Here is a 27,158-nt window from a genome sequence, read left to right on the forward strand (position 1 = left end):
TCTTGGTTTCATTGGTGTAGCTACGTTCCCTGAGAGACACTCTCTTATAAACGCTATATCTGGGTGAAACGTTTGTCGGTGAGTTGCTGCAGGCAGCCGTCGTCGAGCGTGGAAGCGGAAAGAAGGCTTGGACAAGGGGGCTGGCTGGATGGAGACATCGATGAAGACATCTGGCCGGCTGGATTGCTGGAAGGGGATGACGAGGAGAGAGAGGAAGAAGTCCACACGGTAATAGGTATCATCGTTCATTCCTTTTGTATCTAAAAAACCCATCACATCACCCCAACGCCGCGCTCAAAATCACGTTGAGTGACAATCAAACCCGGTCGTTTCGTTTTTCCTTTTTCCATTACGATCGTTCAAAAAGGTTGCGCCGTTCGGTGATGCAAATTATGCCCGCCGTGGTGAAACAGCTGCGTGGTATCATATAAAAAACACAATTCAAATCCTAGAAAGGTGAGGACGCCAGTGGTGTTTGGGTGGCCTTTAGAACAGGCCGTCGATTTCGCCGGTCTCGCCGTCGATCTCGACGTTCAGGTAGCCTGGGGCGGTGGGAAGACCGGGGATGGTCTGGATGTCTGCGGCCAGAGCGTACAGGTAGCCAGCTCCAGCAGCCATGCGGACATCTCTGATCGGGATATCGAAGCCAGTTGGTGCACCCTTCAATGCTGGGTCGTGGGAAAGAGAGTACTGCGTCTTGGCGACACAGATTGGTAGGTTGCTGAAGCCTTGCTGGGTGTAGGTGTCGACCTTCTTCTGCGCAATCTCTGAGAACGAGACAGATGCGGCACCGTACATCTTCTTGGCGATGGCCTCAATCCGGTCTTGCACAGAGCCTTCGACGTCATAGAGCAGCTGGAACTTCTCGGGCTCGGACTTCTCAGAGGCGGCGATAACACCCTTGGCGAGGTCTAGAGCACCGACACCGCCCTCTGCCCAGTGGTTGGCGGTGATGGCATCTTCAGCACCAGCCTTCAAAGCCTCCTCGCGAACCACTTGGTGCTCGGCGTCAGTGTCAGTCTCAAACTTGTTGATGGCAACAACGACCTTGACGCCATAAGACTTGGCATTCTGAATGTGCTTCGCGAGGTTGACGCAACCCTTGCGGAGGATGTCGATGTTTTCAGTGCGGTAGACCTCGTTCAGTTGTTCGCCTGGCTTTATCTCTGGGCCACCACCATGGACCTTGAGCGCACGGACAGTGGCAACGATGACAGCGACATCAGGTACAAGACCAGAGTTGCGGCACTTGATGTTCATGAAGCGCTCGCCACCCATGGTGAAATCGAAACCGGCCTCAGTGACGACGAAGCCGACCTTCTCGTTTCGCTCCGCTTCTTCCTCAGGCTCAGTACCCGCCAACTTCAGCGCAACGCGATCAGCAATGATCGAGCTGTTACCAATGCTGATGTTTGCGAATGGTCCAGCGTGGACGAAGACAGGAGTACCTTCGAGCGTTTGCATCAAGTTCGGCTTCACGGCGTCCTTCATCAAAACAGCAAGGGCACCGCCGCAGCCGAGATCATCGGCTGTGACTGGGTCACCTGCTCTTGAAGAAGCTACAACCATGCGGCCGAGACGGTCCCTCAAATCAGCGAGATCGGTTGCAAGTGCGAGCACGGCCATACACTCTGAAGCCACTGAAATGTCGAAGCCGGTCTGTCTGGGCTCGACTTTGTTCTCAGTGGGTGCCTGACCAACAGTGATGCCACGAAGATGTCGGTCATTGACATCGAGCACGCGACGCCAGGTGATGGTCTCAGGGTCGATGTCAAGTCTCGCGAATTTGGTGATCTCTTCGTCGGTGAGCTCATTTGGGTCGGCCTTGTTGATTCCGAGCTTCTTTAGACGCTTGAGCAAGACAGTAGGAAACTCTCGCTTGCCCTTCTTCTCTGGAATGAGACGTCGGTAGAGTGGGCCATCCTTCTGCGTCGCTTCGTGGTACATTCTGGTGTCGATAGCTGCAGCCAAGAGGTTGTTTGCAGCAGTGATGGCGTGAATGTCACCAGTCAAGTGCAAGTTGAACTCGTCCATGGGAATGACCTGACTGTATCCACCACCTGCGGCTCCACCCTTGATGCCAAAGGTAGGGCCCTGGGAAGGTTGACGGACATTGGCGAATGCAATGCGGTTGAGCTGGCCAGCGAGAGCTTGGGTGAGACCAATAGTGGTCGTGCTCTTGCCCTCGCCAAGAGGTGTAGGCGTGATGCCGGCAACGAGAATATAACGACCATTCTTGCGGTGCTCGAGACGCTTCAATACATCCAGCGAGACTTTAGCCTTGTAGGCACCGTACGGCTCAAGCTCGTAAGGTGCAATACCGACTTCGTGAGCGACCTTGTTGATCAGCTTTGGGTGCTGCGCACGTGAAACCGCAATGTCAGAAGGAACAGGCTTCTGGAGCTTGAGAGTGAGAGGTGTAATGTGTCTCGCTTTCTGGCGATCGAAGTAGGCGTCTGCAGCTTCCGTTACGTTCGACAGAAGCATGGCCACTGTCATTGGTCCTACGCCACCAGGTACTGGTGTAATTTGGCTGGCGACTTCCACAGCAGACTCGTAGTCGACGTCTCCAACAAGTCTCTGGCCAGACTTCTTGGTGTCATCAGGGATTGGGTTCGTGCCGACATCGATGACAACAGCACCTGGCTTCAACCAGTCGCCCTTGACGAAGCCAGGCTTGCCAATGGCTGCAATGACAATGTCTCCTTGTTTCACAACCTCTTTCAAGTTCTCGGTCTTCGAGTGACACACAGTCACCGTGGCGTCCGCGTTACGCAGCAAGTAGCTGACAGGAGCACCAACGATGTCCGATCTGCCCAGAACAACGGCATTCTTTCCCTTGAGCTCAACGCCGCTCTCTTTCAAAAGCACCATGACACCCTTGGGTGTGCATGGGACAAATAAAGGCTTGCCTCCCTTCTTGGCCAGCTCACCAATGTTGATGGCACCAAATCCGTCAACATCTTTCTCGTCGGCCACGGCAGACGTGATCTCGTACTCGTTGATCTGCTTGGGTAGAGGAAGCTGGACCAGCATGCCGTGGACGTTGGAGTCATTGTTGAACTTTTCGATCTGCTCGAGGAGCTCGTACTGGGAGATGGACTCGTCATACTTCTCGAGCTTGCAGTCGATGTTGGCCTCTTCGCAGGCCTTCAGCTTCATGCGAACATAGGTCGAGCTGTCGGTACGGTCTCCGACCTGGATGATGACCAGACTGGGCTTGTAGCGAGGGTTCTTGGCCTGCTTCTCAGCGATCTCGCGAGCTATCCTCTCGCGGTAGCTCTTGGCCACGGCGGTGCCATCGATCTTGGTGGCGGTCATTTTGGGAGCAGTGGTGGTGAAGGAGCGGGTGGCCGAGTGGGCATTAAGTAGCTGTGATGCCCCTCCGGTCCAATGGGGTGCCAGGAATGAAGGGTGTAGGAGAGCACGCGGACAGCGAGGAGCGAGAGTTGTCGGACGAACAAATTTCGGATGGTTGATAGGAGATATGCCCCGCAGACGGCCGATCGCTGCAAGATGACACTGCTGAGGACGCCGCATGGTGCTGGAGGAAAGTCGAACGAGTGTAACCTGAGCTGCCAAACAAATTTCGCCGCCCGCAACCACAATGCGCCAGTTCGCCGTCTATGTCAACAACGCGCAGACTGTTGAAGCTGCGCCGGAAGAGAGGGAGTTGAGTCAACGAAACGTACGACAAACACAGGGTCTAACGACACCACGACGAACGATTTACGGCTAGAAAGGTTTATTGACCTCGTAATTTCACGGAGAAGACTGAACAAATCCTTGCTCGCGATCACGTGGTCTGTCACCAGCCACATGTGTCCCGCTCTGTGGCTGGTGCGCCGCTTCGAGTCAGTCGACGAAATCTTGGCGGCGGCGGCGGGTGCAAATTGGTGCTCGACGTCGCCTGCTCTCTTCCACCAACAAACACCGCCAACATGAGACCTATCCTGCTCCAAGGGCACGAGCGAGCCCTGACTCAAGTCAAGTGAGTATATACGCGCGCGAGACTGACGAATTCATCCGCTGACGGCTTCCACAGATTCTCGAAAGAAGGCGACCTCATCTTCTCCGTCAGTAAGGACCATGTCATCTGCGCATGGTACAGCGCCAACGGCGAGCGATTCGGCGCATACAAGGCGCATCAGGGTGCGCTCTGGACGGTCGACGTAGACCCAACCACCACCCTTCTGGCAAGCGGAGGAGCCGACAACACAATCAGATTATGGGAGGTCAAGACGGGCAAGCTGCTGAAGACGTGGGAGTTCGGCACCGCCATCAAGCGGGTGGAATTTTCAGAAGATGGGAAACAGTTGCTGGGTGTGACGGAGAAGCGTGCCGGGCAGCTGAGCACAATCATCGTATACGACATCAACCAGGATCCAGAGGGCCAGCAGCCAAATGAGCATAGCCTGCGCATTGTGGTCGACGACATCCCGAAGGTCACCGTGGCTGGCTTTTCATACCTCACCAAGTATATCATCTCCGGCCACGAGGACGGCAGTGTCACCCAGTACGATGCGAAGACGGGCGAGGAGCTGAAGCACACATACCCTCACGAGGAGGGCAGCCTCGTCACCGACCTTCAGTGGAGTTCCGACCGGACATACTTCATTACTGCATCAAAGGACAAGTCCGCAAAGCTGATGGACGCTACCTCACTCGATGTTCTCAAGACCTACGTCACCGACACTCCTCTCAACAGCGCCGCCATCACCCCTGAGCCCACCAACTACGTGATTCTTGGCGGTGGTCAAGCCGCCATGGACGTCACCACCACCTCAGCAAGACAAGGAAAGTTCGAGGCCCGTTTCTACCAGAAGATCTTCGAGGAGGAAGTCGGCAGAGTACGAGGTCATTTCGGCCCGCTCAACTACGTGGCTGTTGATCCTACCGGCAAGTGCTACTGCAGTGGTGGTGAGGACGGTTACGTTCGTGTACATCACTTCGATCCACCGTACTTTGACTTCAAATTCGAAGTTGAGCGGGAGCGGGAGCGGATGTGAGATGTTTGCATGAGCAATGACGCTAGATGGTTGGGTGGGTACGGCATAGCAAGGCGTTTGGGCGTCGCAAAAGGCGGTTTTAGCAAGACTATAACTACCAGGAAGGCAAATGAATGCAGTGCGCTGCCATTACTTTGATGAGTCTGCGAATGCGAATGCCGCCAAGCATCTTCAAGCACTTAACGTGATTCTCCTCAGGACGACAATTCCTTGACAATTCGTCTTTGTCCTTGTCCGAACGAGATTCCTTCGCAGCCGCATCCGAGGCATTCCGGCGTGCTCGCACAATTTCCAGTGCATAGAACAGGTAGTTATCTCCATTCCGCAATGCAAGCTCTTGCCCATCGACGCCGAGCACATGAGCCCTGGTATGTACAGAGATCTCTATCCATCTATCTAGTCGCTATCGCTATCACTATCGCTGTCACTATCGCTGCTCGAAGAGCTTTCTGAAGTGTAAGAGTCTGACGATGAGGAGGATGAGGACGAGACATCAGTCCGAGCCTTGCGCTTCCTGCGTTGAGGTCTCGTGTCCAGCTCGGGTTGTTCTTCGGTGGTTGAGGGCAGTACGGCCTTCATATTGACCGACTCAGAGGGTGATTTCCCGGTGCTCGAGATCGCGAAGACGGAAGACAGGAGTTCTTCGTCGTTCAGTGCGTCTTTGAGGATAGCTTCCGCTCGCTTACCACGCTCGAGTTCTCTCCTCTTCTGATCATCCCTTTCACCCTTCTCACCCGAAGTGCCTGATTCCTCGACCCGCCGATGCAGAGCAGCGAAACATGCATCTCTCCTCTCCCTCCACCCATGCGCGTCCAGCCCCTCCTCCCCCGCCATGCCCACCAGAATCTCCACCGCTTCCTGCGCGACTCGCTGCCGCGCAGATCCCTGCAGTCCAGATATGTACTCTACGAGTGCGGCGTTGTGCGTGGCTGGGATCCGGTAGATGTTGAAGAGGTTCTTGAGGAGGTTGTTTTGGTGCTTTTTGTTGAATTTCCAGGTCGCTTTGCTGGTGTGGTGGTGCGTGAGGTAGGTGATGTAGCGTTGTGTCGGTTCTGTGGGCTCTGAGTCTTCGATTGCACGTGGGTCTGAGGTTGACTTGTTGGAGTCTTTGGACTTTGACTTTTTGGACTTCTTGGGCTTCTTGGAGTCTTGAGTTTGTTGATCTTCTGCGGGGATTGAAGTCGATTTGGACTTTTTCTTTTTCTTGGGTTTCTGTTCCTTGGTGGTGGATTCTTTGGAAGGTGATGCGGACTCCTCCTCTGGCTCGGTGGTTTCGTTTCCTTGGTTGTTGTCGCCGCCGTTGACCCAGGCTTTGAAGAAGTTTGATGCTGAGAATCCATCCTCGACTTTCGTGTCTGGCGTGAAAGACACAGATTTCCTCAATGAACTCGGGCGACCGCCTTTCGCTTCAACAGGTTGATCATCATCATCGAATACGATCTTCTTTGGAGTTTTGGTGGCTGGCGTCGAAAAAGCCTGAGCAGTGAGAGTACTTTCTCTCAGACCAGACCTCCCTTTATCCGATTTTCCCGACTTCACACGCTTGATGGGAGTTTCTGGAGCCTCATCATCGGCAGGTCGTTTTCTGGGTTTCAAGGGTTCTTGATGAGAATTCGGACTCGAGTTTGATATTGGCGGTGTGTTCTCTTCGGTGGTATCTTTGGCGTATTTGAGCTTTAGACCGATTCGCTTCCATGCTGGCACTCGGGCAGTGCTGGTGGATGTGTCGGCCATGGAGATTGCTGGATGTAGATGGAATGGGACCTTGAAGTTTGAGTTGTTGGGTGGACGACTTGAGGTTTTCTCTGTCTCAGAATTTCGGCAAAATTTGGTCTGGCGCGGGGTCTGGGATCTCAAGATCCTCTGACTTCACCTCGATGGGGACTGTTGGCAATCCAGTTCAGCATTTTGTTCTTGACATATCTTTTCACTCGTACATATGTCTGGAGTACAACTCTATGAGACACATCTCTGCATTCAATGCAATGCTTCAATCTCCCGCGTGCCTATTCTCAGCCCTCTGCAAAGTCTTTCCAGGTTCATTTAAACATTTACATGTATTTGGGACTCAACACTGTCCTCAGAAACTGTACCTCCGTCATCGGTAGTTATGATAGTCCGTGATGCGATGAATTCTGACTTCTCTCTGGAAGATCTAAGACTCGGACAGCAGCTTTTCGATCCTGACGAAGTTTCGTCCAGCATCCAGTACGTCCAGATCTCGTCCCGTCGTTATGATCTTGCCTGAACATCCCACCCACACTGGCACTCATGGCAGCCCACTAAAGATGCTCAAAACATGAAATCTCGAAATCTGGGCTTTCGTAGAAGACATTTCTGCAATCGCACACTGCGAGTTCCAAGACGCCGATCTGCTCTTCGCTCAGAGCCCTTGTTGCGAGTTGACATCTCCCCAGCATGAGTCCATACCAGTCCATTGGCCTTCGTAATGCACTTTGAAAATCTTGTTGCAATACGGAGAGAAAGTCTATGATGACATTGGGCGCGAGCAAAGCCTCCGCATCGGTCGGTGCGTCACTTGAACGAATGGAACGAATGGGAATTGAACTCAATGACGATCCCTCAGAATGCTGCATGCCTCTCTATGGCATCATAGGCAGCCATTCATGCATGTACGGTGGCATTCATTAAGTCGTCGCGGAGTCCCTTGGCTTCTTCCAACATCAGGCCCCTCGCGCGGCGGCGATCGAAGAGAGATCATCGGACTCAGCGACGAGTTGTTCTAGTAAGCTGGCGGTTCCGCAAATGACCTTGAATAGCGATTGAATCGACGAAAAGGCCTGAAGCTGTATTATGACTCATCGCTCGCATGCACAAGAAGGGAACAGGACCGCCGTGGCAGAAAAACACACCGCCGACCCGTTCCTTCCCCATTCAGCCCAGCACCGGCTGAAGTCCGGACCAAACCGAATTAACCCTTATAATCAATTCCAATCCTGTACTCCTCATCTGTACCATCACGTCCCAAAGTTGCCAGTTGGGGTTCGATGGCGCAGTGGGTTCAGCGCACAACCATCACCGCAAAAATCGAAATTGGAAACCAGTTCGAGTCATGTGGATGTAAACAGCACACCTGTGGAAGCAAGGTGTTTAAATAAATAGAGCGCAACCAACACAAAAGTAAGAAAAAGAGTAATATCTTCTTTCTTCTCTGGGTTCCTAGACCACCTCACTAAGCAGGTGATAAGGGCGTAGTTCTTCTTTTGCTTTTTTGTTTGCTTCTTGGTGGTGGGCTCGTCGTGTAAAGGGATGCAGTTGAGGCATCGTTCTTTTTGCCTTCCTCCCTTTTCTTTTGGGTGAGTTCTTTTTCGTTCGGTGTCGTGTTGTTGTGTTTTTAAATTTCCATTATCATTGATGACTTGTAGCGAATCGCGATCTGTTTGCATACTTCCAAATTCCGCTGCAGAATGCGCTCGGCCCTCCAATCGTGGCTCCTTGTACCGAAGAAGCAGATGTTTTGCTGTTCTTTTCACCTGCAAAGAAAGCCATACATAGATCGTTCTCTCTCGTGCTACGTACGCGAGCGTATGTTCAAGCGTGGACGGCTTCCCGACTTCGTGGAATCGCAGCTACAGCTTTTAAGACCAGGCTCGTGGTTGCGACGATGGTCGTGATGCCTTTCCCGCAAATCCTGAGAGGAACTCAGACTTTCTGGATGTGCAGTTAACTGTATATGGTCTGCGCTATACACTACGGAGCAACAGGGATATATGCTGGTTAAGTTCCAGGTTGGTACCTGTCATACATTTCTACATTGGACTGTATTGATTTCGATTATCACCGCCCTAAGTAGACTACAGGAAGAAGCGATACTTCTTTTAAGCTGAGTCACGTTGATAGCGCCTGCCATCTGCACACGCGACTTTACCCCCTTGAGACTCGAGAAAGTCGGCTCTACTTCCGCTCCGCCAGAATGGCATAGACAGTGCCATGCCGCTGTTCTCGATGTTTCGTGCGGAAGGGCATTGGGATTCGTTCGATGAGTCGGTTTGCTACAGCCGAGGGGACGAAGGGGTGTGAGGATCTTACATAGTTCAGATGGTCCAGCATGAAGATAGTCAGATGGACATCATTTTGTACTTTGAACCACCTTTGTGCCTGGAACCAGATGATCCTGATAGCGAAGTGATCCCGCGATACAGGAGTGGTTCTTCGTTTCTGACGAATTATTCCTGCGCGTGAGAGGAGATTAAAGTCATTTCTGAAACTGCCAGGGAGAAGAGTTGGAGGTCTCATGTGAGTCTTGGCCTGAAAAGACATTGTGAAGAAGAGAGCGATGTTGGATGTCTTGTATCTCGCCTCCAACCGGATACATGTATCGCTCCTTGCGAGAGGAAGACGGCGAAGGATGGGTCAAGGTTGGGGAGTGCGGAACTACTCCCAATTCTCAACCCCGGTATGAGCAGGCTTTTAGCAACCTGTATGCAAAGCCTCGATGCCTCAGCGATTTGAAGTTCGCGTGAGATAGTAGGCGTTGGCATGTGAAGTAAAGTTGGTGAAGTGGAAGGTGCTTGTTTCAGATGTCACGCTTTACCTGTTTCGTCGAGCAGCTCGTGCTTCTGAGACCAAGCTTGCCGCGTCTTGAGCTTGCGGCCTACCAACCATCGACGCATCAAACACCCGACACTCACATCCACCGCCATCTCCCTCTCAACAACCGCTCACATCTTGGATTCTCCTTCAGCAGCCATCACACCATCCACACCACCGGCCTCACTTCTCCAATACCGCCGCCATGTCGGGCAAGTCTCCCTTCAGCCCTGTCCACGACGAGGCGCAGCTGCTAACATAGTCCTGCAGGGAGCGCGGGTTTCGATCGACACATCACCATCTTCTCTGACCAAGGACGTCTCTACCAAGTCGGTGTGTATCAGCCGCGTCTAAATCCGTCATACCACCAAGTTCGCCGCTGATTGGACCGTAGAATATGCATTCAAGGCCATTACCGCTGCAAACATCACATCCGTGGGCGTTCGAGGCAAGAGCTGTGCAGTCGTCATATCGCAGAAGAAGGTCCCTGTATGTTGAACGAATGGAAGAGTTGGTAGTGCTGGTTGGATACTGATCGTTGGATTTGCACATGCAGGACAAGCTCATCGACCCTTCATCCGTCTCATACGTCTACCGGCTCTCACCATCTGTCGGCTGCGTCATGACTGGATCAATAGCAGACGCAAGAGCATCGGTCAATCGCGCGCGCGGAGAGGCTGCTGAGTTCCGGTACAAGAACGGCTACGAGATGCCATGCGACGTCCTGGCCAAGCGGTTGGCCAACATCTCACAGGTGTACACACAGCGGGTGCGTATGGTTGGGAATTGGCAATAAAAGCAAGATCTGATTGAGTTTGTAGGCATACATGCGCCCACTGGGTGTCGCGACCACCCTCATCTCAGTAGACTCCGAGTTTGGCCCGCAGCTCTACAAGTGCGATCCAGCCGGCTACTATGTCGGTTACAAGGCCACTGCGTCGGGTCCAAAGGCACAGGAGGCGCTAAACTTCCTCGAGAAGAAGCTCAAGAACAAGGACAACGCGGACGGCAGTTGGGATGAGGTTGTCGAGCTGGCCATCACCACTTTGAGCACGGTCCTCAGTGTGGATTTCAAGAAGGGCGAATTGGAGATTGGTATCGTGGGCGGCCCTCGAACGGATGGAAAGGAGGGCACCGATCCCAGCTTCCGGTCCCTGACTGAAGACGAAATCGACGAGCGTCTGCAATCGATTGCTGAAAAGGATTAAGCCACGGCACGCTTCAGCCGCCGACATGCTCCACCTCACGCGATTCCACCACCAAAAAGCATGTCGAGCGTACGCCAGCGTGTCTTGCGACTTGTCCAGCTTCGCAGCGATGAATGCTGCGGCATGGAGTACTCGGCGCCGCCGTAAGCCATGCTCTGGACGAGGCTTGCTGCTATTCCGGCTATTGGCTGCTTTCACCCAAAAAGCGCCAAGGCCGCGCTAGAGCTGCAGGCTTTCAGCTGTGAGAGCTCTGCGAACTTCGATCCCACTACAGCACTATGTACACTAAGCTTCTGTCACGCACTGCCGACGCTCACGAGGCGTTGTACCATACTAACGATTCTCACGTGGCCATTGGGACCTTTCTCGTTTCATGATCGCCTCCGCGTGCCGGCACGCTTCCGCTGGCACCAAACGTCAGACCGCTCCCTGCAAAGCCATGCAGTCCACTCCACTGCCGCACTTCATTAGTCACCCTCTGTGATATCCGTGCCTCATGCAACCTTGCTCTGCGCAACTCTTGTCGATGGTCAGATGAATGCACGACCATGCAGGCCAATGGGATGCATCATGTCAGGTACAGAGCCGCACTTTATTTCAGCAATCCCCCCGATTCAGCACCCGGCCACGGTTCCTGCGCACTAACCATGGGTATGGCTTGTCTTTGGCTGCCTGAGCTCCATAAACGTTCCTGACCTACCAGCAGAGCTATGCTGCTTGTGACGTAGAAAGAACTTTTCTTGCACTGTTGGGAGTGCAGGGTCAATTCACGACACATTTCGCTACTACGCATCAATACCCTTCACCAGCTGTCAGTGTACACGAATGCAGGGCTGCCGAAAGATAGTGCACTGCCCAGAGAAGCCCTCTCGTTGGCGGTTTCTGCTTGCGGTGATGCAGCAGCCAGCAAGCCACAACCATCGACCAGATGGGTATCGTTGACAGTGCCGCATGCCAGATACGGTTGCTCTTGTTCATATAGAGATGGCTCGGCCTTCACAGCTCAGAGCTCTGTCTATCAACAAGCTGCGACGATCCGACAACACTCCTTTCTATCATCAAGAGCTGTGCTCATTGTACTACCACCATACCACTACTAACATCATCTTTTCCTCTATACTCTTTGCCGCCCAACAAAGACAACTAATCACCCTCCTCTTAATCAACACCAACGACCAATGCTCCACATGGCAGACGGCATGAACAACATTCGCGCCATGCGAGTGTCGGAGCTCATGGGGGACTACCGTAACCTCCAAACATACATGGCGAACATCAGGGCGAGCCCTTCGGCGGAGGAGTACAACGAGGATGGATATGTCGTTCTGCGGCAATGCGTAGCGCAGTCGCAGGCGTTGCTCACGCAGCCTTTCCAGAGCGAGGCGACGCAGAGGGGGGACGACGAGCAGAACAAGGCGCAACTGAGGAGGTAGGATCGATGAAGAGGGTTGGAAGTGGTTGGCAGGACTGACGAGAGGACAGGATCATAGCAGACGCGGCGGTCAGAAGATTCAAGGCGCAAAAGCTCTACATGCGAGCACTGGCGGCTCTTCGATGGGTCAACGCAAGGACAACCATCCTTCAAGGCCAGCGACCGCATGCTGGGTATGCGCCTGCTTTGCAGCAGATAAGGAACCAGCTTCGAAGTGTAAGTCGAAACACTCACGTAGAAGCCTCTGGAGACGACTTGTTACTGATATGACATCTCAGGAGTTGGCAGCCATCACAGATGCCCGAGTCGACGCAAGCCTACGTCAAGCCGACTGCGCCGAAGGCAAGTGGCTAGCTGAGGATCCTCCCCTGGCGGCGATCCAGCGAGTCGCGGGCAATGGCAATGGAAGTGGGAGATAAGAGGGCAGCGTGCTGCTCCTACGCCTTCCTCGCCATGTCCCAACTGGACTGCTGTCAACAGCAGTATCACCGGACTCGACACGCCCATCGAGACCATCCACCACACCACACCCCTGAGCAATGCAGGCACGCTCGTCCGTCCTTTACCCAACCCAACAAACGACCCCGAAATGTCCTGGCGACGCGAAGAGAAGTCGACTCCAATCTACCAAAGAGCTGCGGGTCAGCGTAAGATTTACTATTAGTACTATTGGGAGGACATCTGAGAGTTTATGTCTGTCATTGCATTATAATTAACCTGAAAAAGGAAGCGGGCAGGGTCAGGGGAGTGTGTTTGTGTCCTGTGTCCTGGCCTGGCTCGAATAAGAGAAGGGAGCTCAAGTGGAGAATCTCGGTATCTATTATCTGCCATTGAGGCTTCAAGGCCATCGCTGCCGTCTTGCGACACACTGTTCTACTATCCCAACACGTTTCTCAACAGACTGCCTTGCGCCAGACTAACCAAGGCACCAGATCGACCCTCAAACCATCATCGACACAACCCACAACAGAATCACCAAAACGAACAATCTACTATACACCCCCAAACCCACCCCACCATTCCATACAACCTCACCTCCCACCCCCCGAACTCCCTCTCTTCGGCACATCAACCTTATGCACCTCCCTCACATGCTCGACCATCTTATCCTTCCGCGTAAACCCATACGCGCCCCGTCGATGACACCCCTGCACCCAACAATCGACCAGCGGCGCGCTCTCGCGATTGTGCACGTTCTGGTAGTGGCGTTGCAGGTCCGCGTTGCGGCTGCAGGAGTAAGTGCAGTTGGGCCAGAGGCAGAAGTATGTTGGTGGGTTGTTGCTGGGAAGAGGGGGTTAGTTTGGATGGCGAGGAGGAGAGGAAGGGAGGGAGGGAAGGGGACTTACGGGGTTGTGGGCGAGGTTGAGTAGGTTGATGTTGGGGAGGAGGTTGAGGTTGGAGAGGGTGGGTATTGTTGATAGGGGTAGGCGGCGTTGTAGGGGTAGCCTGGTGTTGGGGCGGGTCTGATGGGGATTGTGGTCGCATAGCCGTTGTATGAAGGGTGGTGAGAGGATGAGGCCCGTCGATAGGGGTCGGGGTATGCCATCGTTGATTCGATGTGTGTGAGTGATGTTGATGATGACAGATGACTTTGAGATCGTTCAGCTGGCTTTGTTCTCTGCTTCGAACCATCCAGGGACATATCAACTTACGGTATCGAGACTGTTGCTACTGTGCTTGACGACGATAACCGTGGTAGCTTGCGATCGTTGACTTGCTGCTTGAACTAGGTGATGCTTCAACAAAGATATCACAAAGTAATCGATGGTCGCAATAGGATGGATGCTTCTCAACTGCGGTCACTCAAGGACTTCTATACGAGACTGGGCTACAACAACCACGACGTAACACAAGAAGCTAAAGCCTCCATTTATCAACAAAACCCAAGCCTCAAGGCCGCACACACAGCCGCCAGCCTTACCATACCGCACGAGCGCATCTCGCCGCGCCCATGATCTATCAAGACGAAGGCAATAGACATGCCTTCACAGCAAGCACCACGATACCGTCAAGGCAGAAACAATATGGCGTGTTAGAACCTCCTGATGAGCCCTCGTTGGCCAACCCATTGGCTCGCGACCCATCGATATTAATGAGGCGAGCAATGACGAGAGGAGGCCACGACCGAGGCAGTGTTCTAGTTCGCAATGCCACACGCACCGAAAACGGAAGGCAGAGTTGCTTCGATACCGAAGACTGCCGGGAATGCGGACTGTCTCATCAAGGCAACGTTGTGGAGAGGCGAGAAGGATCCCACGGGCCGCTTTCCGGGAGTGTGGTGTTTGGGTGGTGCTGGTGGGACGCGATAGTTAGACAGGCGCTGTGGTTTGCTGTGTGCGAGGAGGAAGACCGGGTTGTTTTGCGATCCATGTTCTTCGTTGGGTGGTGACTCACTCTGTTTTGTTCGGCACGTGGATATGGTGCTACAGATGCCCAGGAATAGCCAAAGAACCTCACACATGGACCTCAGGCCTCGATCGTGGTTTCACCAAGGTGTATAAGCCTTCTCGGATTGAACCTCAGGAACATATGCTTCTGGGCGGTTCTCATCGATGACACGATCCATTTCGGAACAAGTCCCTGACAACCATCGAGACCAGTCTAATGACATCGCTCAAGAAGTCAATTATCAGTTGCCTTGATTCTGCCTTATGTCTTATCACCGCACTCCCGCCCTCTGAGAAGGGCAAGGACGGCGAGTAATTCTGAAGTGATGAAGTGAAGAAGTGAGGCGAGCGACAGGAAGGAGCTCCAAAGAGGCCGCCAGGCTTGGCGCTCCAAGGCGGCGCAGCTTCCGCAAAGCGACCTTTGAGGCTCATCATCATGGCCGCTCAAACAGGTTTTGAAGAGCTATATTATGGAGCATGGTAATCGAGCTGAATGATCGTATGTGCCCGTTCCTTCTTGGTGATGCTGTGAGATGGCGTCTTGCCAGACCCACGATAAAGGGCGCGCAGGCTGTGTCTGTCGTGCAGCCTCTCTCCCTCTCTGACGGTTCGATCAAGCGCCGTGTCTCCAGCTGCTCTGAAATCCGCGGCCGTGCCTGAGGAGTCATGAGCGATTGGATGTTGGTGATGTCGTGAGAGCGTCGCCTTGCAAGAAGAGCTGTCGTCAAGCACAAACCCCTATGATTGGTCAGTTCAAACCGGCCTTGTGAAGTCCGCGCCCATCGCTTAGGCTAGACCCATGCGCGTCAGCCTTCTGGCAATTGACTTTCGTGGCAGAGACCACATGCATAGCGCCAACGGCCACGCCGCCAAGCCTCTGCGCAGTCACAGGAGCACTCAGCAAGGGCACCGGGGAACAGGGAGAAAAAGGAAAAGGGTGCCAAGAGTTCGTCATTCAAGATCAGCCTTGAAAAAGGCGTTTGCCCAAAAGTGAATTGGATTTCCCATCTGCCCTGATTGAAAGCAACCACGTTCGTGTCGGGGACCTTGGAAGCTACTGTTACCCACGACCAAGATCCTTCACAGCACGCAAGAAATTGGCGCTGACCTAGTGCTCGTGCCTTCTCGGTATTGCTCCGCCCTCAAAGATCGTCTTCGAGGAACTTGTAGGCAAACTTGAAGTCTGCCTTTCTCCGGTTCATCCTGCGCCTCACTGTTAGCTGTTATAATCTCGTGAACTTGACGTGGAGACTTACCAGGTGCTCTCGTAGTCGAAGAATCGGTACGTGCCTTGCTCGAACTCTTCCGTAATGTTCTTCGGCTCCTCATGCCGCTGGAACCAAGTCTGATACTGCTTGTGGAACCGCCAGCTCTGGCCCTTGAGCGCCTTGGCAGCGAGGTACTGCTGGTAGGTGCCTTGTCGGTAGTAGAAGGCGTAGAACAGGCTGTCAGTGTCGATTCGATTGTACAGCCTTGGATCATCAAACACACTCGAAGGCTCCTGCGGGTAGTGTGCTGGTGTGTAGTTGTACGGATTTTGCGGCTTGTAGTGGTTGGGCTTCTCCGAGTCGTGCGGTGTCGGACAAGTGAGGCGTGAAGCATTCAGCATGTTCAGATCGTAGGGCTGATCCGACTGCGCCCTCTGCTTGGTCTCCTCGAATGAGTCCAAGAGGTCAGTGAGCGAGGATGGGAGATGGTAGATGCACTCCTCTTCGTCGTCGTCTTGAGAAGAATCGCCCTGCGTTGACGCAATACCTGCGATACCGGAGTCCGGACTAGGGGGCTGTGGTGCCTTTGATGCCTTGATTTGTGGCGGTTGTGAGGGTTGCACAGGCGCTGCCTGAGGTGATGGCTTGACCGACGGTGCCTTTGCAGGTTGAGGGGGTGCCGCTTCCGCTGGTTCTGCTGGCTTCGGCTCTTCCTTGGGAGCAGGAGTGGGTTGTTTCGCAGGCTGTTCTGCCGGCTTTGCCGCTTCAGCTGGTGGAGGCACGGGCTGTACAGACGCTGCTGTTGACGATGGCGACTCGTTTGCTTTGGCTGCTCCAGGAGGCGGGGGCAGAGGCGCTATACCGACCCCGTTCTTGTCGCTCGCGGCAGCCGCTGCAGCAGCAGATGCGTACTTCAACGGCTGGCCAGTAGGTATTGAGGGTAAGGGCGCCGGCTTCATCGTCTCTGCCGCCTTCCCGTTGACGTTGCCCGGTAGACTTGTATGTAGTGTCGAGAGAGCAGGTAGAGGTGTACTGCTGCTGGCTTGCGTACTAGCTCGCCGGCCTCCTGCTGCAGATCCGGACACTGACTGTGACTTCGCCTTTGTGCTTGTGGTTGTATTTCGCGGTGCTTCGGCCTCGGGAGGTTCGTCTTGTATGCTTTGCGCGTCTTGACTAGAGACCTTGTCATCGATGTTTCCTATACCGAACATGTCCTCCTCTTTGTCCAGATCGAGCTCGTCGTAGAGTGCGTCGTCCTCCATGAAGTCGACTTCTTGGTTCTGCTCCACATAGTACTTGATGCCATCCTCGATCTCCTTGACTTGCTCGACATCCACGCTGCCGTTGTCCAACGCGCGTTTCAGTACCTCCAACTTGCCTATATGGAACTTATGCCGCTCCTGCATCCGCTCCAGCTCCTCTTTCCGCTCAATCTTGCCAGTGTCTGCCTTCTTGCCCCTCTTCGTTGTGGCTCCTAATGTCTCGGCCTCTGCTTCGTATGTCTCGATTTGCTGCGAGAGCTCCTCGACCATGTCGCCCAGAAATGATATTACTTCCTGCTTCTCCTTCTCCTTGGGATCGAGCTTGGCGGCAGCGGACAGGCCTTCTTTGGAAAAGGCCTTGGTCTTCATCTCCTTCTCGACGGCTTTGAATTTCTCCATTTGCTAAGGGTGCGTATTAGTTTATTATCCACCTTTTCACGCGGTCTCACGAGAGTAGTATACCGTTTCTATTAGCTTCCTCTTGTCGGCTAGAGGAGCCTTGTCCTTGATGTCGTTCATGGAATGCCATGTCTTGTACTTGTCTCGAGACCGCTGGAGCTTCTTGATTTCCTTCTTCAACGAGTCCTCGAGCTTCTCCTTTTGCGACGGATTCGTGCATTCTACGAGCTTTTCGTAAATGCCCTCGAAGACAACGACGCCTTCGGCCACTTTCTTGTCCTCCTGCGCTGGAGTCAGTATTGCCAAGCCTCAAACACATGCCGTACAGAGTCCGACCTTGTCAATCTCTTGCTGCAGCTTTCGCGCGGCCATTGTGCATGTGAGCCTGACCGGCGCGGTGGTGGTGGCCGGGGATCAGGTCGCGGGGTGGTAATTGGTGGTTCGATGGGAAGATGGGCCGCCGCGGGCGAATGATGGAATGGGATGGGATCGCGGGGTGATGGCGAAGGTGGTAATGACGGCGGGTGGTGCAGCGATGGAGGGTTGCGGGTGGTGAGTTGAAGTGAGGTGGTGCTGGCGACGGCGATGCTCTAGCTTCAGACCCCTTCTTGGCGCGACTGTTGGAGATGCTCAAGCGCGAACTTAGATCTGCTTCACTTTCTTTCCACGGACCACCGAATGGAATATTCACTCATCAATATCATATGATATCTGGCTGAACGATTGCTTGTGCTGTACATACACCCTCCCGCACAGCAAGCAAGACGCGGACGCCCATTGCCTGCTGCTGGCCTGATTGCTCTCGCCTCACGCCTCACCGGTCGATCCTCACCACACACGCGCGCAGTTGCAGCTGCTGCTTTCAGCCCAACCTTGAGCCTGCACTGTGCCTCCTCATCGCCTGTACTGCACCTATCGACGGGGCTGAATTCCGGGCTGTGCTGCGAACTTCGCTGTGTCTAGCCGATCACAGGCAATCACCAGCATGAAGAGTATGTTGCACGCATTTGATCATTACTCCACTGCGGTGTCTGACTCGTGATCCAAAAGCTGTCATACAACGGGTCAAATCGGCGTCAGTGACCGTAGACGGACAGCTGATCTCTTCCATCAGCAAAGGTCTCCTAGTCTTTGCTGCGATTGGCAAAGATGATACCGAGAAAGAGGCCATATCCATGGCTTCCAAAGTGCTGAAAGTCAAGTACGCAATTACGGCAATGAGGGGCTTCGCTATCTGAGACAGCGCTGATCACATCCTAGACTATGGGACGATGGCGAGTCAAAGTGGAAAAAGAACGTCCAAGAAATCGACGGCGACGTCCTGTGTGGTATGCTCGACTTCTCCACCATCAAGGTCGCCATAGCTTATTCTGACTTCATCAATAACCAGTCTCCCAATTCACATTACTAGCATCGACAAAGAAGGGCAACAAACCAGACTTCCACAAGTCCGCTCCAGCAGCCAAAGGCAAGGAGCTCTACGACTCGTTTATTGGCCAAGTCCGCAAGCTCTATCGAGAAGACAAAGTCAAAGATGGCGTCTTCCAGGCGATGATGGACGTTTCTCTAATCAACGACGGACCTGTAGGTGTAGACTACCGCTGTGAGGACGAAGCGGTATATAGTAGCCCCAGCGTGATGCCTTCACTTGTCATCGGAACCACTCGCTTACTGTCGTCTAGGTCACCATCGAGATTGACACAAACCCTCCCGAGATGAAGAATCCCAGCGGTTTGCAGCCTCCCGAAGAAGGCGATACGCTCAAGACTCACGTCCACAAAACCTTCGAGCTACCTGCTTCTCTGCTGGAATGAGCTGTTTGCATGCTCTCGAGGCTTTGCGTTGCTAATAATCAACCACAGCAGGTCTGGATCAAGAGGTTCTCCAGACAGACGCTTTGGTCCAACTCACCGCCGCTTCGTCGACAGTGGAGATTCTGAACCAGGCGCAAACGCAACCAAGCATGATCAGAATTGGACACCCCATGGACATCAGCGATTCAGCTCCTCGATAGTAGCCGAAGAGTCTGGCATTGTGGGAAGCCCTGTCCAGCCACGGAACTGCCTGGGTGTATCGAAAGCCGCTCGTCTGCCAGGATCACAGCCAGATCTGGGCATTGGAAATGAGACCAAAATGAACTCATGGACACTGGTGAAAAAGCATCATGTTCGAATGCGCTAAAGTACACGATGCTATCGCTTCAAGATCCTTCTGAGACCACAACCGCTTTCTCGCCCCCGACGCCTACGCTTCCACATGCATTATGCTGCCTGATTCAATCGACTGCTTATTGGTTGACAAACACCCCGCGGTACCGGATGTTACCCTCGTTAAGCTTGTCCATCGCCTGGTTGATGTTCGATTCGTCCATTGGGAACTTCTCGATGATCGGCTCGATTTTGTGGAGAGCCGCAAAGTCGAGCATGCGGGTGTGAATGTATCTCGAAGCAACGATCGAGCCCTGAACTGTGAGACCATTGGCGAGGAGTGGCACTGGCTTCAGTTAGTAAACGCAGTCAGGTTGTCAATGGAGATGGACTTACTGTATGGGATAGCGAAGTTACCCTCGTCCACCGACAAAGGATGGATGGTCGCACCAGGAGCAAAAGCAGGAACAAGCTTCTCCCAGTCTGGCTGCGCCGAGGTCGTCACAAGCAAGCGGTTGAGTGGTCGCGAAGGCTTGATCTCCTTCACATTCTTGGTCGCAATGAACTCCTGAGCACCAAGCTTGAGCGCCTCGTCCTTCTTCTTATCCGAACCCGACAACACAACGACGTGGCATCCCATCTTCGCCGCGAACTGGATCGCAAGATGGCCTAAACCGCCAACGCCCATCACACCGACGGTCTCAGTTGGCTGTGCACTGTAGGCGTGCAGAGCGTTGAAAACCGTAGCACCACCGCACATCATGGGTGCGGCTACCTCGTCGCTCATGCTGTCGGGGATGTTGAACAGGAAAGCCTCTCGCCACACAGCATGCGAAGCACAAGATCCCTGGTCCAGATTCGCGTATCCGTACATTTGTCGCTCGGCGCAGTACGTCTCATTCCCACGCAGACATTCCTGGCAGTGGCCGCAGCTGTTATGCTGGTAACCCCAACCGACACGGTCGCCTTTCTTCAAGTGTGTAACGCCTGGTCCAGTCGCCTCGACGACGCCGACGCCCTCGTGGCCAATGCCCTGGTCTGCTTCGCGGTAGTGGAGATCCGTACCGCAGAGGCCGGAGGCGGTGACTTTGATGAGGATCTGGTCGCCTTGAAGCTCGGGTTTGGACGTTTCGGTCTTGTAGACCTTACCGCCCTTTTGGCCCTTGTAAACGGTGAAGGAAGGCATTGCGGGTGATTCGAAGAAGCTGGGAAAGGGTTGTCCTTGTTCTGTGTGTCCGGGGTGAGGAATGAAGATGAGACGGTGCAAAAGCAAAGGGCGTGATTGAGAAGACTTTATACAAAACGACAGGGCACCTTCCAAGCTACAGCAGCAGCTAAACGGATAGAAAATACACGTACCCACACTACATGACGTCGTACGAGGAACACATAATCGAATAGTCCCCTGAAGTCGCGCGTGGAACAGGAAAGAAAACCTGTTCATCTCCAAAACCCGTCTTTCACAGGCATTGCTGACTATTCCAATATTGCACCACTACCACTTTCGACACAGAACCTGCAGCGGACTTTATGCGGGAGGATTCCTTGACAACAACAAAGTCGGGTTTCTTTTCGTTGTGCCTCTAATCCTTCTCCCAACAAAAACAAACCCGGATGTTCACGGCTATACGGTCTAGAGAAGAGAGTAGAATCGGCTATGCTTCGGCAATGATGACATCAACTCGTTCGTGTCGTGTCGTTTCGTTCGTCCATTGACAAGAAAGAAATTCACATGCTAAAAGTTTTTCGCCGCATGGGCTAGAACGAGAATCCTTATGGCGGAGATGGCTCCGTTTTCGGTTTCGCTACCTTATTCCCGACTGTCACTTTATTCGATCGAGTGTTTGCTTGCTTGCGTGTACTTTTCGAGCCTTGCTTGGAAATACTCATTACATATTGATTTCGAAGCTCGTGCGATATCTCCATGTCCTATCTCCTCCTGCCCTTTCCAACGTGCAAAGATTCTCGAGGTTTGCCGACCAAGTTAGCCGATGCAGGCACGTTTGCAGAAATTCCCTCATTCGGACAACGGAAGGATTCACGTTCTCGTGGCACTTTTCTCGTACCTGCGTCTGAGGGTTTGGGCAGATGTGTAAGCTGAAGGGATTGTTTTGTGGCATCCTTGGAAGGGTGAGGTGTGGTTGATTCGAATGTTCCACGACATGTTCGTCTACAAGAAATTGCCCCTCTAGGACAATGGGGAAGACTGGTCAGCGATAGGTAAGCAGATTTCAACAGATGCTATGCAGCGAGCTGAAATCGGGATGATAGGGCGCTCGGTTGGGAGAGGGAAAGGAGAGCGAAGTCATTAGACTGTGATCTGTTTAGTATCAATCCTGTCTCTGCGACGTTCCTATCCTCCTCAGAGTTTCAACTTTTCTGCTTCAAACGCCAAATGCTAATGATACACATTTGATACAATGATGCTCCAATAGTACCTTACGCCATCTGCGAATGGCCCAAACCCGGGCTCCAATGCCAAACACCAAGCGGTGTATCAGACGACTCCTAGCGCCTGCCGTTCGACTGCGGGCCCTGGTTCGCAAACAGCAGCTTGAACCCATTCTTCAACGCCCGCATGTCGGGGTATTTGTTCCCCTTCAGCTCGAATCCCTGTGGAATGACCTTGACCATCCAATGAGCGTGTGGCGCGTCCCGACCGGCCTTGAAGCAGAGGAAGAAGTAGCCGGGGTGCTTGGGCTCCATGCAGAAGGCGTACATGGATCGCTTCGGGTTCGCTTCCGTATAGGTAGCAAGCCATTGTTCTGTATGCAAAGTCAGCAATGTTGTATTATGTATTCAATCACGCTCAAGTCTTACCAGTTTGCTCCTTGGTCCCTGTCTGGTAGCGCTCGTCGTTGGTCATCTCGTCCACCTTCTTGGCCATCGCTTGAACATGCAGCACGATCAATTCGTCAAGATCGCTGTAGGTGTACTTGTTGGCAACCTTCAAAATCCTACCAACGCTGAACTCGTTCTCCTTGTTAAGCTCCAGAACATCAATGTGCTGGTACACATTGTCAGCAATCTTCCAGGTGACAGCAAGGTGATCAGTCCCCTTCGAAGACGGACGGATGATACAGTCGCCGCGAGACTGGTTCTTGAGGGCTTCGACAGCCTGGTGCGAGTTGAAGTTGCGGAAGAGGGTGTGCTTGATGACTCTCTGCGGGCGTCCACCCTTGTTCTCGATCGCCTTCTTGGCGGCCTGCTTGTCTCGATCCTCTTGGTCTTCGTCCCACTCATCGATGCCCCGATCATACTGCGGTCGATAAGGCTCTTTGAGTTGATTCTCCCGTAAGGTGAGTTGCGCAGTGAACTTCTTTCGGTCGATGAAAGTAAGCTTGGCCTGTATCATCTGCCATTGGGCCCACATGTGTCTGGGCTCGACACCGTTTCGAGTCATCTCTTCTGGGAACTCCAAAGACCCGATTCCACCCTCGACACCGTTGCTCAGCCTCACCTCGATGTGTTCAGGGAAGGTCTTCTTGACGGTGACCGGCACGATCATGCCTTCTTTGAGAGTCTCCTTGGTGTCACCAGTAAGTTGTGTGAACAGCTCGTCGGTGGTGAGAGATGCAAAGTTGCGCCTCAGCTCCTCGTACGGGTTCTGCAGCTCAGCGCGGATTGTCTCCAGGGTAGCACGCTTTCTCTGGCCGAAGTTCTTCTCCAGCTGCTCTGCATATTGCTCCAGAACCAAGTCATTAACCTTGTCAGTCTGGTCGTCTTTCACAAGCTTTCGCACCACGGCATTTTCGCCATTCTCGGTGACCTCAGCCTGGATATCTTCCTCGTCGAATTCAAGTGCATCAGCCGCCATCTTGCGTGCAATCTCGTAGTCTTCTGGGTGTATCCTGGTGTTGTCGAGGTAGTTTGCATCAGGCTCGTCCTCCCAAGTGACGTAGAGGAAGCTTGCGCAGTTGACGAAGACCTTCGGTCCCACGCCCGGTCTCTTGTGGCTCTCGACATCACCAACAAGGTCTGCTCTATTGAGGAGCTCGCCACCGTTCGACGCGATAACCTTGACCAGATGATCCGCCTTTCGAGCACCTAAACCAGCAACGTAAGGCAAGAGGTTCTGCGTGTACGGGTCTGACATGGCTTCGTTGACATCAACGCCAACGAGGTTGACGATGTCGACCATCGCCGTGTCCAGGCACTTCTTCAACTTGTCTTGAGGAAGCAAGCCTTGGTTGGGATCGAATGTGACAGAAGTGATGTTCTCCTTCAAGGCGGCGTACTGCTTCAAAGGATTCTGCATGTAGTGTGCAAGAGCAATGCAGTATCTGGTAAGAGGGACAACTCCAGGGTGGTCGGCAGCTGCGCGATCAGAGTTGTAGTAGAGTCTGGCCACCTCATCTTGAGGAATGATCACGTCCAATGGATCGGTCACCTCCCGCTCATCCTGATCCTCGTACGGCGTTCCGTGCAGTTCCTTCTTCTCGATAATGTTCTGCAAGTCTGTGTAGAGGCGACGAGCTTCGGTGGACCACCCCGAAACTGCCACGACATCAGGTTGTCTGCGTTCGACAAGCTCAACGAAAGGCTTGACATCCTTGCCGTCTGGAATGTATTTGTCCTCGTTTCCAAGTCGCAGGTCGTTGAATTTGCCATTCTCGAGTACGCGACCGTTCTCATCGACGTAAGCCCAGCAGATAGCATCGTCTTTGCCTCCGCCTCCGTTCGACAGTGCAAGGACGCGCGCACACGTACCGAGTTCCATTCCCTTCGGCTTGTAAGGCGCTTGATCCAGCTTCTGCGTATAGGAGTCGCGGCAGTACCCAGCAATCTTGTTCTCACACTCGTTCTTGAGGTTGTCTTTGACACCTTTAGCTATGATGCGGTGCATCTTGTTGAGTGCAGTCTCGAGAACCTCTCGTCGAAGTGCGTTCCAAGCGTCAGCAACCTCGGAGAAGTTGTCAGACTCAATGGCTCGCTGCAGCTCTTCCCTGATGCGACGCTCTTTCTGCAGTCTCACACGCACTTCCACCAATCCTTCAGACTCGGCCTTGAGCATGCGAAGGAACAGCTCGGGGCGCTCCACCAAGAAGTACCGCACTTCTTGATTGCGAAGATACTTGAACTCGTAGTATTGGTGGTCCTCCGCAATTTGCTTAAAGCCCTTCTCAGTACGGTAGCAGTCAAAGACCAAGTTTTCGTAGTAGATCTTGCGCATGTGTCGTCGCATTCGTGGGCTCATGACAATCTCTTCCACGAACATGGCTTTGGCGGCACTCATGACCTCTTTGGATGTCGGCATGTCTGGGTCGCGGGTCAAGGTATCTGCGATATCTTCAGGCTGCTTGTCTGGGTCTTCCGTATAGACTCGTCGGCCGGTCTTGTCTGCGTTCTGTGCTACCCCGTCGGCCGTGATTCCAAAAGCGCGAACAAGATGATACGCTGGGCTTGACCGGACCTTGTCCCAAAGACTTCGCTGCCCCTGAGCCTTCTTCTGCTTGCCATTACCGATGGCTTTCGAAATGGTCAGGTCTTTCAGCTGTAACGAATACTGGAAGTGGAGATAATCTTGAATGTCTTGTAGATCATCCAACTGCGCGGCTTCGGGGATCAAGTCGTCAAAGACTGTATCGTTGAAGTCCGTCTCGAGCTCCTTAACGAGGCCGACACTGTGTCTGATTGCCTCACGTCTCTCCTCGAACGCCCGGTATTTCAGATCTTGTTCGAAGACGTCCCACAGGTCGGACTGGTTGAGAAGCTTCTCGGCCTTGATCGTGAACTCTGGTCCATCAGGGTCGTTCGATGGCACTCGCTCCGAGTGGATGAGGTAGTCTTTGCGGTTCTGGAAAATAAAGGCAGGCTCGTAGTCGCCCACGTTCATGAAATGCAGCACCTGCCTCACAGCTGCTTCGAATGGCTCTCGTAAACGAGGTTCCATGCGTTTGCGTGGAAACAGAATAGAGGTGACCCAGGTCGCTTCTTCGCCAATTCGCTCTGCAAGCTTTTCGGCTGGAAGCTCAGACAAGTCCTTGTAAGCCTGGCGAGCAGTCTGGAATCGCTCAGGGACATCTGTGAGCCGAATTTGATTGTCCTTGTCCGTAAGCATGCGCTCTTCCAGCTGCGACGGTTCGAAGACATCCTTCAGCTCCAGAGGCTTGTTGGGGTCGAACTGCTCGTCGTTGTTGTCTTGTTCCATGACCAAGGCCCACGTGTATTCCTCGCCATCGCCAAAAGCGCCTTGCATGTCTTCCATTTCGAGCTCGCCCAACCCAGAATTCTTCAAGTTCTGAATGTCTGGAATGCCTGCTCTGCGAGGAGCACGAACGCCAAGATCTTCGTCCATGCCCTCGCCGTCCTCGTCTGGGAAGTCATCCTCTTCGATGAAACCGTCCATCTCATCATCGTATTGGCCAAAACCAGGTCGTCGACTGACTCCTGCTCCCTCGCCCTCCTCTTCATCGTCGAACATGTCGTCCAGCCCTCGAGGCTCGCTTGGCCCGCGATCATCTCGATGCCCGCGCTTCAACCGCTTGAACTTGTTCTGCTCTGGATGTCGCTGATCCTCCGGCACTGTCGCTCCAATGAGATCGAGATCGTCAAGATCCAGCTCTTCTTCCTCTTCATGCCTCTGCCGCCTCTCTTCGCGTTTTCGCTTCTTCTCTCTGCGCTTCTCCTTCGCAGCCTCATCCTCATCTTCATCCTCGTCTACGATGAAGCCCTCGCGGACTTCGCGCTCGGCTTCCTCGTCATCGTCTTCCTCTTCCTCGCTAGAATCATCCATGTCCATGCCATTTGCGGCCTTCTTCTTTGACGGTCTGGCCTCGCCCGTCTCCTCATCGAAATCCTCATCTTCTTCCTCGCTGCCGACGTCGGCGGTCGTGTCGAAGAAATTGTCGGCCATGGTTGTGGTTCGCTAACAATGGGGAAAAGGAGTCGAGTGTTTGCCTGAGGAATGTTGAGGGAGTGTGTGCAAAGAGAATGCCAAGGCTGTCGCGAAGACGTAGACAGAACCGGCGACTCGAGAAATAGTCGTCAGGCAGCAGTCGCCGATGAAGGGTGGTGTGGATGGAGTTGTCGTCGCGTGCGAACAGACGCAGCGAGCTTTACGTGCAAGGTTCCGGAAGCGGGAAGTCACGTGATTTTGGTTTGACTTCACCTTCCGAAGTCCACTCGATGCAGGCTTTCACAAGATAACATTAACAACTAATTCGTGCATGCAGATATTACTTATAGCTCTCAACGAAGCCTCGACCATCAGAACAGTGCTCCTCGAGGAATGGCGCCGAATCAGCACATCCGCCAATGCAACCAGCAGTCACGTCCTACCTCCAGCACAAACAAGAAGTCTCAACTAAAGGGCACAAAAGAACAAAAGATTCAGAACAGGCTCCCTGAGACGAGTCAATCATTCAATGCCACAGCAACTGCCAGACTGTGGCTTTCGAGCCTCACACAAATCTCGAGCACTACTTGACTGAGCGATGCTTGAATAACCCAGTGATCGCCGGGCTACAGAACCCTGTTCAACCGCTGCCAGGGTAAGTGAAAGGCCATACACCGTGGCATAACGTCAACAAACGTGCCGACGTCTCGTTCATTC

At 53.4% G+C, this 27,158-nt stretch overlaps 10 protein-coding genes across 10 annotated transcripts; 4 read left to right on the plus strand and 6 right to left on the minus strand.

Annotated features, from left to right (window-relative positions):
- Window positions 1-486: 486 nt before the first annotated feature.
- On the minus strand, window positions 487-3,321 carry M409DRAFT_68291 (uncharacterized protein; the record flags this gene model as incomplete). The annotated part of the gene is made up of 1 exon (XM_033817768.1): window positions 487-3,321. The coding sequence occupies one exon, from the start codon at window positions 3,319-3,321 to the stop codon at window positions 487-489; it is 2,835 nt and encodes a 944-aa protein (XP_033664582.1).
- Window positions 3,322-3,941: 620 nt separating this feature from the next.
- On the plus strand, window positions 3,942-5,009 carry M409DRAFT_68292 (uncharacterized protein; the record flags this gene model as incomplete). The annotated part of the gene is made up of 2 exons (XM_033817769.1): window positions 3,942-3,991; window positions 4,046-5,009. 2 exons carry the CDS (start codon window positions 3,942-3,944, stop codon window positions 5,007-5,009), a joined length of 1,014 nt encoding a protein of 337 aa, XP_033664583.1.
- A 396-nt stretch (window positions 5,010-5,405) lies between these two features.
- Window positions 5,406-6,743, minus strand: M409DRAFT_25882 (uncharacterized protein; the record flags this gene model as incomplete). Its single annotated transcript, XM_033807867.1, has 1 exon — window positions 5,406-6,743. The coding sequence occupies one exon, from the start codon at window positions 6,741-6,743 to the stop codon at window positions 5,406-5,408; it is 1,338 nt and encodes a 445-aa protein (XP_033664584.1).
- Window positions 6,744-9,765: 3,022 nt separating this feature from the next.
- Window positions 9,766-10,768, plus strand: M409DRAFT_68293 (uncharacterized protein; the record flags this gene model as incomplete). Its single annotated transcript, XM_033817770.1, has 5 exons — window positions 9,766-9,772; window positions 9,831-9,893; window positions 9,955-10,049; window positions 10,117-10,329; window positions 10,382-10,768. The coding sequence occupies 5 exons, from the start codon at window positions 9,766-9,768 to the stop codon at window positions 10,766-10,768; spliced, it is 765 nt and encodes a 254-aa protein (XP_033664585.1).
- Window positions 10,769-11,955: 1,187 nt separating this feature from the next.
- M409DRAFT_68294 (uncharacterized protein) lies at window positions 11,956-12,619 on the plus strand (the record flags this gene model as incomplete). The annotated part of the gene is made up of 3 exons (XM_033817771.1): window positions 11,956-12,197; window positions 12,251-12,416; window positions 12,479-12,619. 3 exons carry the CDS (start codon window positions 11,956-11,958, stop codon window positions 12,617-12,619), a joined length of 549 nt encoding a protein of 182 aa, XP_033664586.1.
- Window positions 12,620-13,231: 612 nt separating this feature from the next.
- Window positions 13,232-13,746, minus strand: M409DRAFT_25885 (uncharacterized protein; the record flags this gene model as incomplete). The annotated part of the gene is made up of 2 exons (XM_033807868.1): window positions 13,232-13,481; window positions 13,547-13,746. The coding sequence occupies 2 exons, from the start codon at window positions 13,744-13,746 to the stop codon at window positions 13,232-13,234; spliced, it is 450 nt and encodes a 149-aa protein (XP_033664587.1).
- Window positions 13,747-15,729: 1,983 nt separating this feature from the next.
- M409DRAFT_25886 (uncharacterized protein) lies at window positions 15,730-17,828 on the minus strand (the record flags this gene model as incomplete). Its single annotated transcript, XM_033807869.1, has 4 exons — window positions 15,730-15,790; window positions 15,844-17,459; window positions 17,520-17,738; window positions 17,793-17,828. 4 exons carry the CDS (start codon window positions 17,826-17,828, stop codon window positions 15,730-15,732), a joined length of 1,932 nt encoding a protein of 643 aa, XP_033664588.1.
- A 674-nt stretch (window positions 17,829-18,502) lies between these two features.
- Window positions 18,503-19,175, plus strand: M409DRAFT_37206 (uncharacterized protein; the record flags this gene model as incomplete). The annotated part of the gene is made up of 3 exons (XM_033810689.1): window positions 18,503-18,657; window positions 18,717-18,784; window positions 18,847-19,175. Coding segments are annotated over 3 exons (552 nt in total), but the record flags the coding sequence as incomplete, so codon positions are not given.
- A 568-nt stretch (window positions 19,176-19,743) lies between these two features.
- On the minus strand, window positions 19,744-20,789 carry M409DRAFT_57200 (uncharacterized protein; the record flags this gene model as incomplete). The annotated part of the gene is made up of 2 exons (XM_033813552.1): window positions 19,744-19,949; window positions 20,000-20,789. The coding sequence occupies 2 exons, from the start codon at window positions 20,787-20,789 to the stop codon at window positions 19,744-19,746; spliced, it is 996 nt and encodes a 331-aa protein (XP_033664590.1).
- A 1,322-nt stretch (window positions 20,790-22,111) lies between these two features.
- On the minus strand, window positions 22,112-26,459 carry M409DRAFT_57201 (uncharacterized protein; the record flags this gene model as incomplete). The annotated part of the gene is made up of 2 exons (XM_033813553.1): window positions 22,112-22,368; window positions 22,424-26,459. The coding sequence occupies 2 exons, from the start codon at window positions 26,457-26,459 to the stop codon at window positions 22,112-22,114; spliced, it is 4,293 nt and encodes a 1,430-aa protein (XP_033664591.1).
- Window positions 26,460-27,158: the final 699 nt, after the last annotated feature.

This window comes from Zasmidium cellare (assembly GCF_010093935.1).
Source record: "Zasmidium cellare ATCC 36951 unplaced genomic scaffold M409scaffold_29, whole genome shotgun sequence".
NCBI classification, from domain to species: domain Eukaryota; kingdom Fungi; phylum Ascomycota; class Dothideomycetes; order Mycosphaerellales; family Mycosphaerellaceae; genus Zasmidium; species Zasmidium cellare.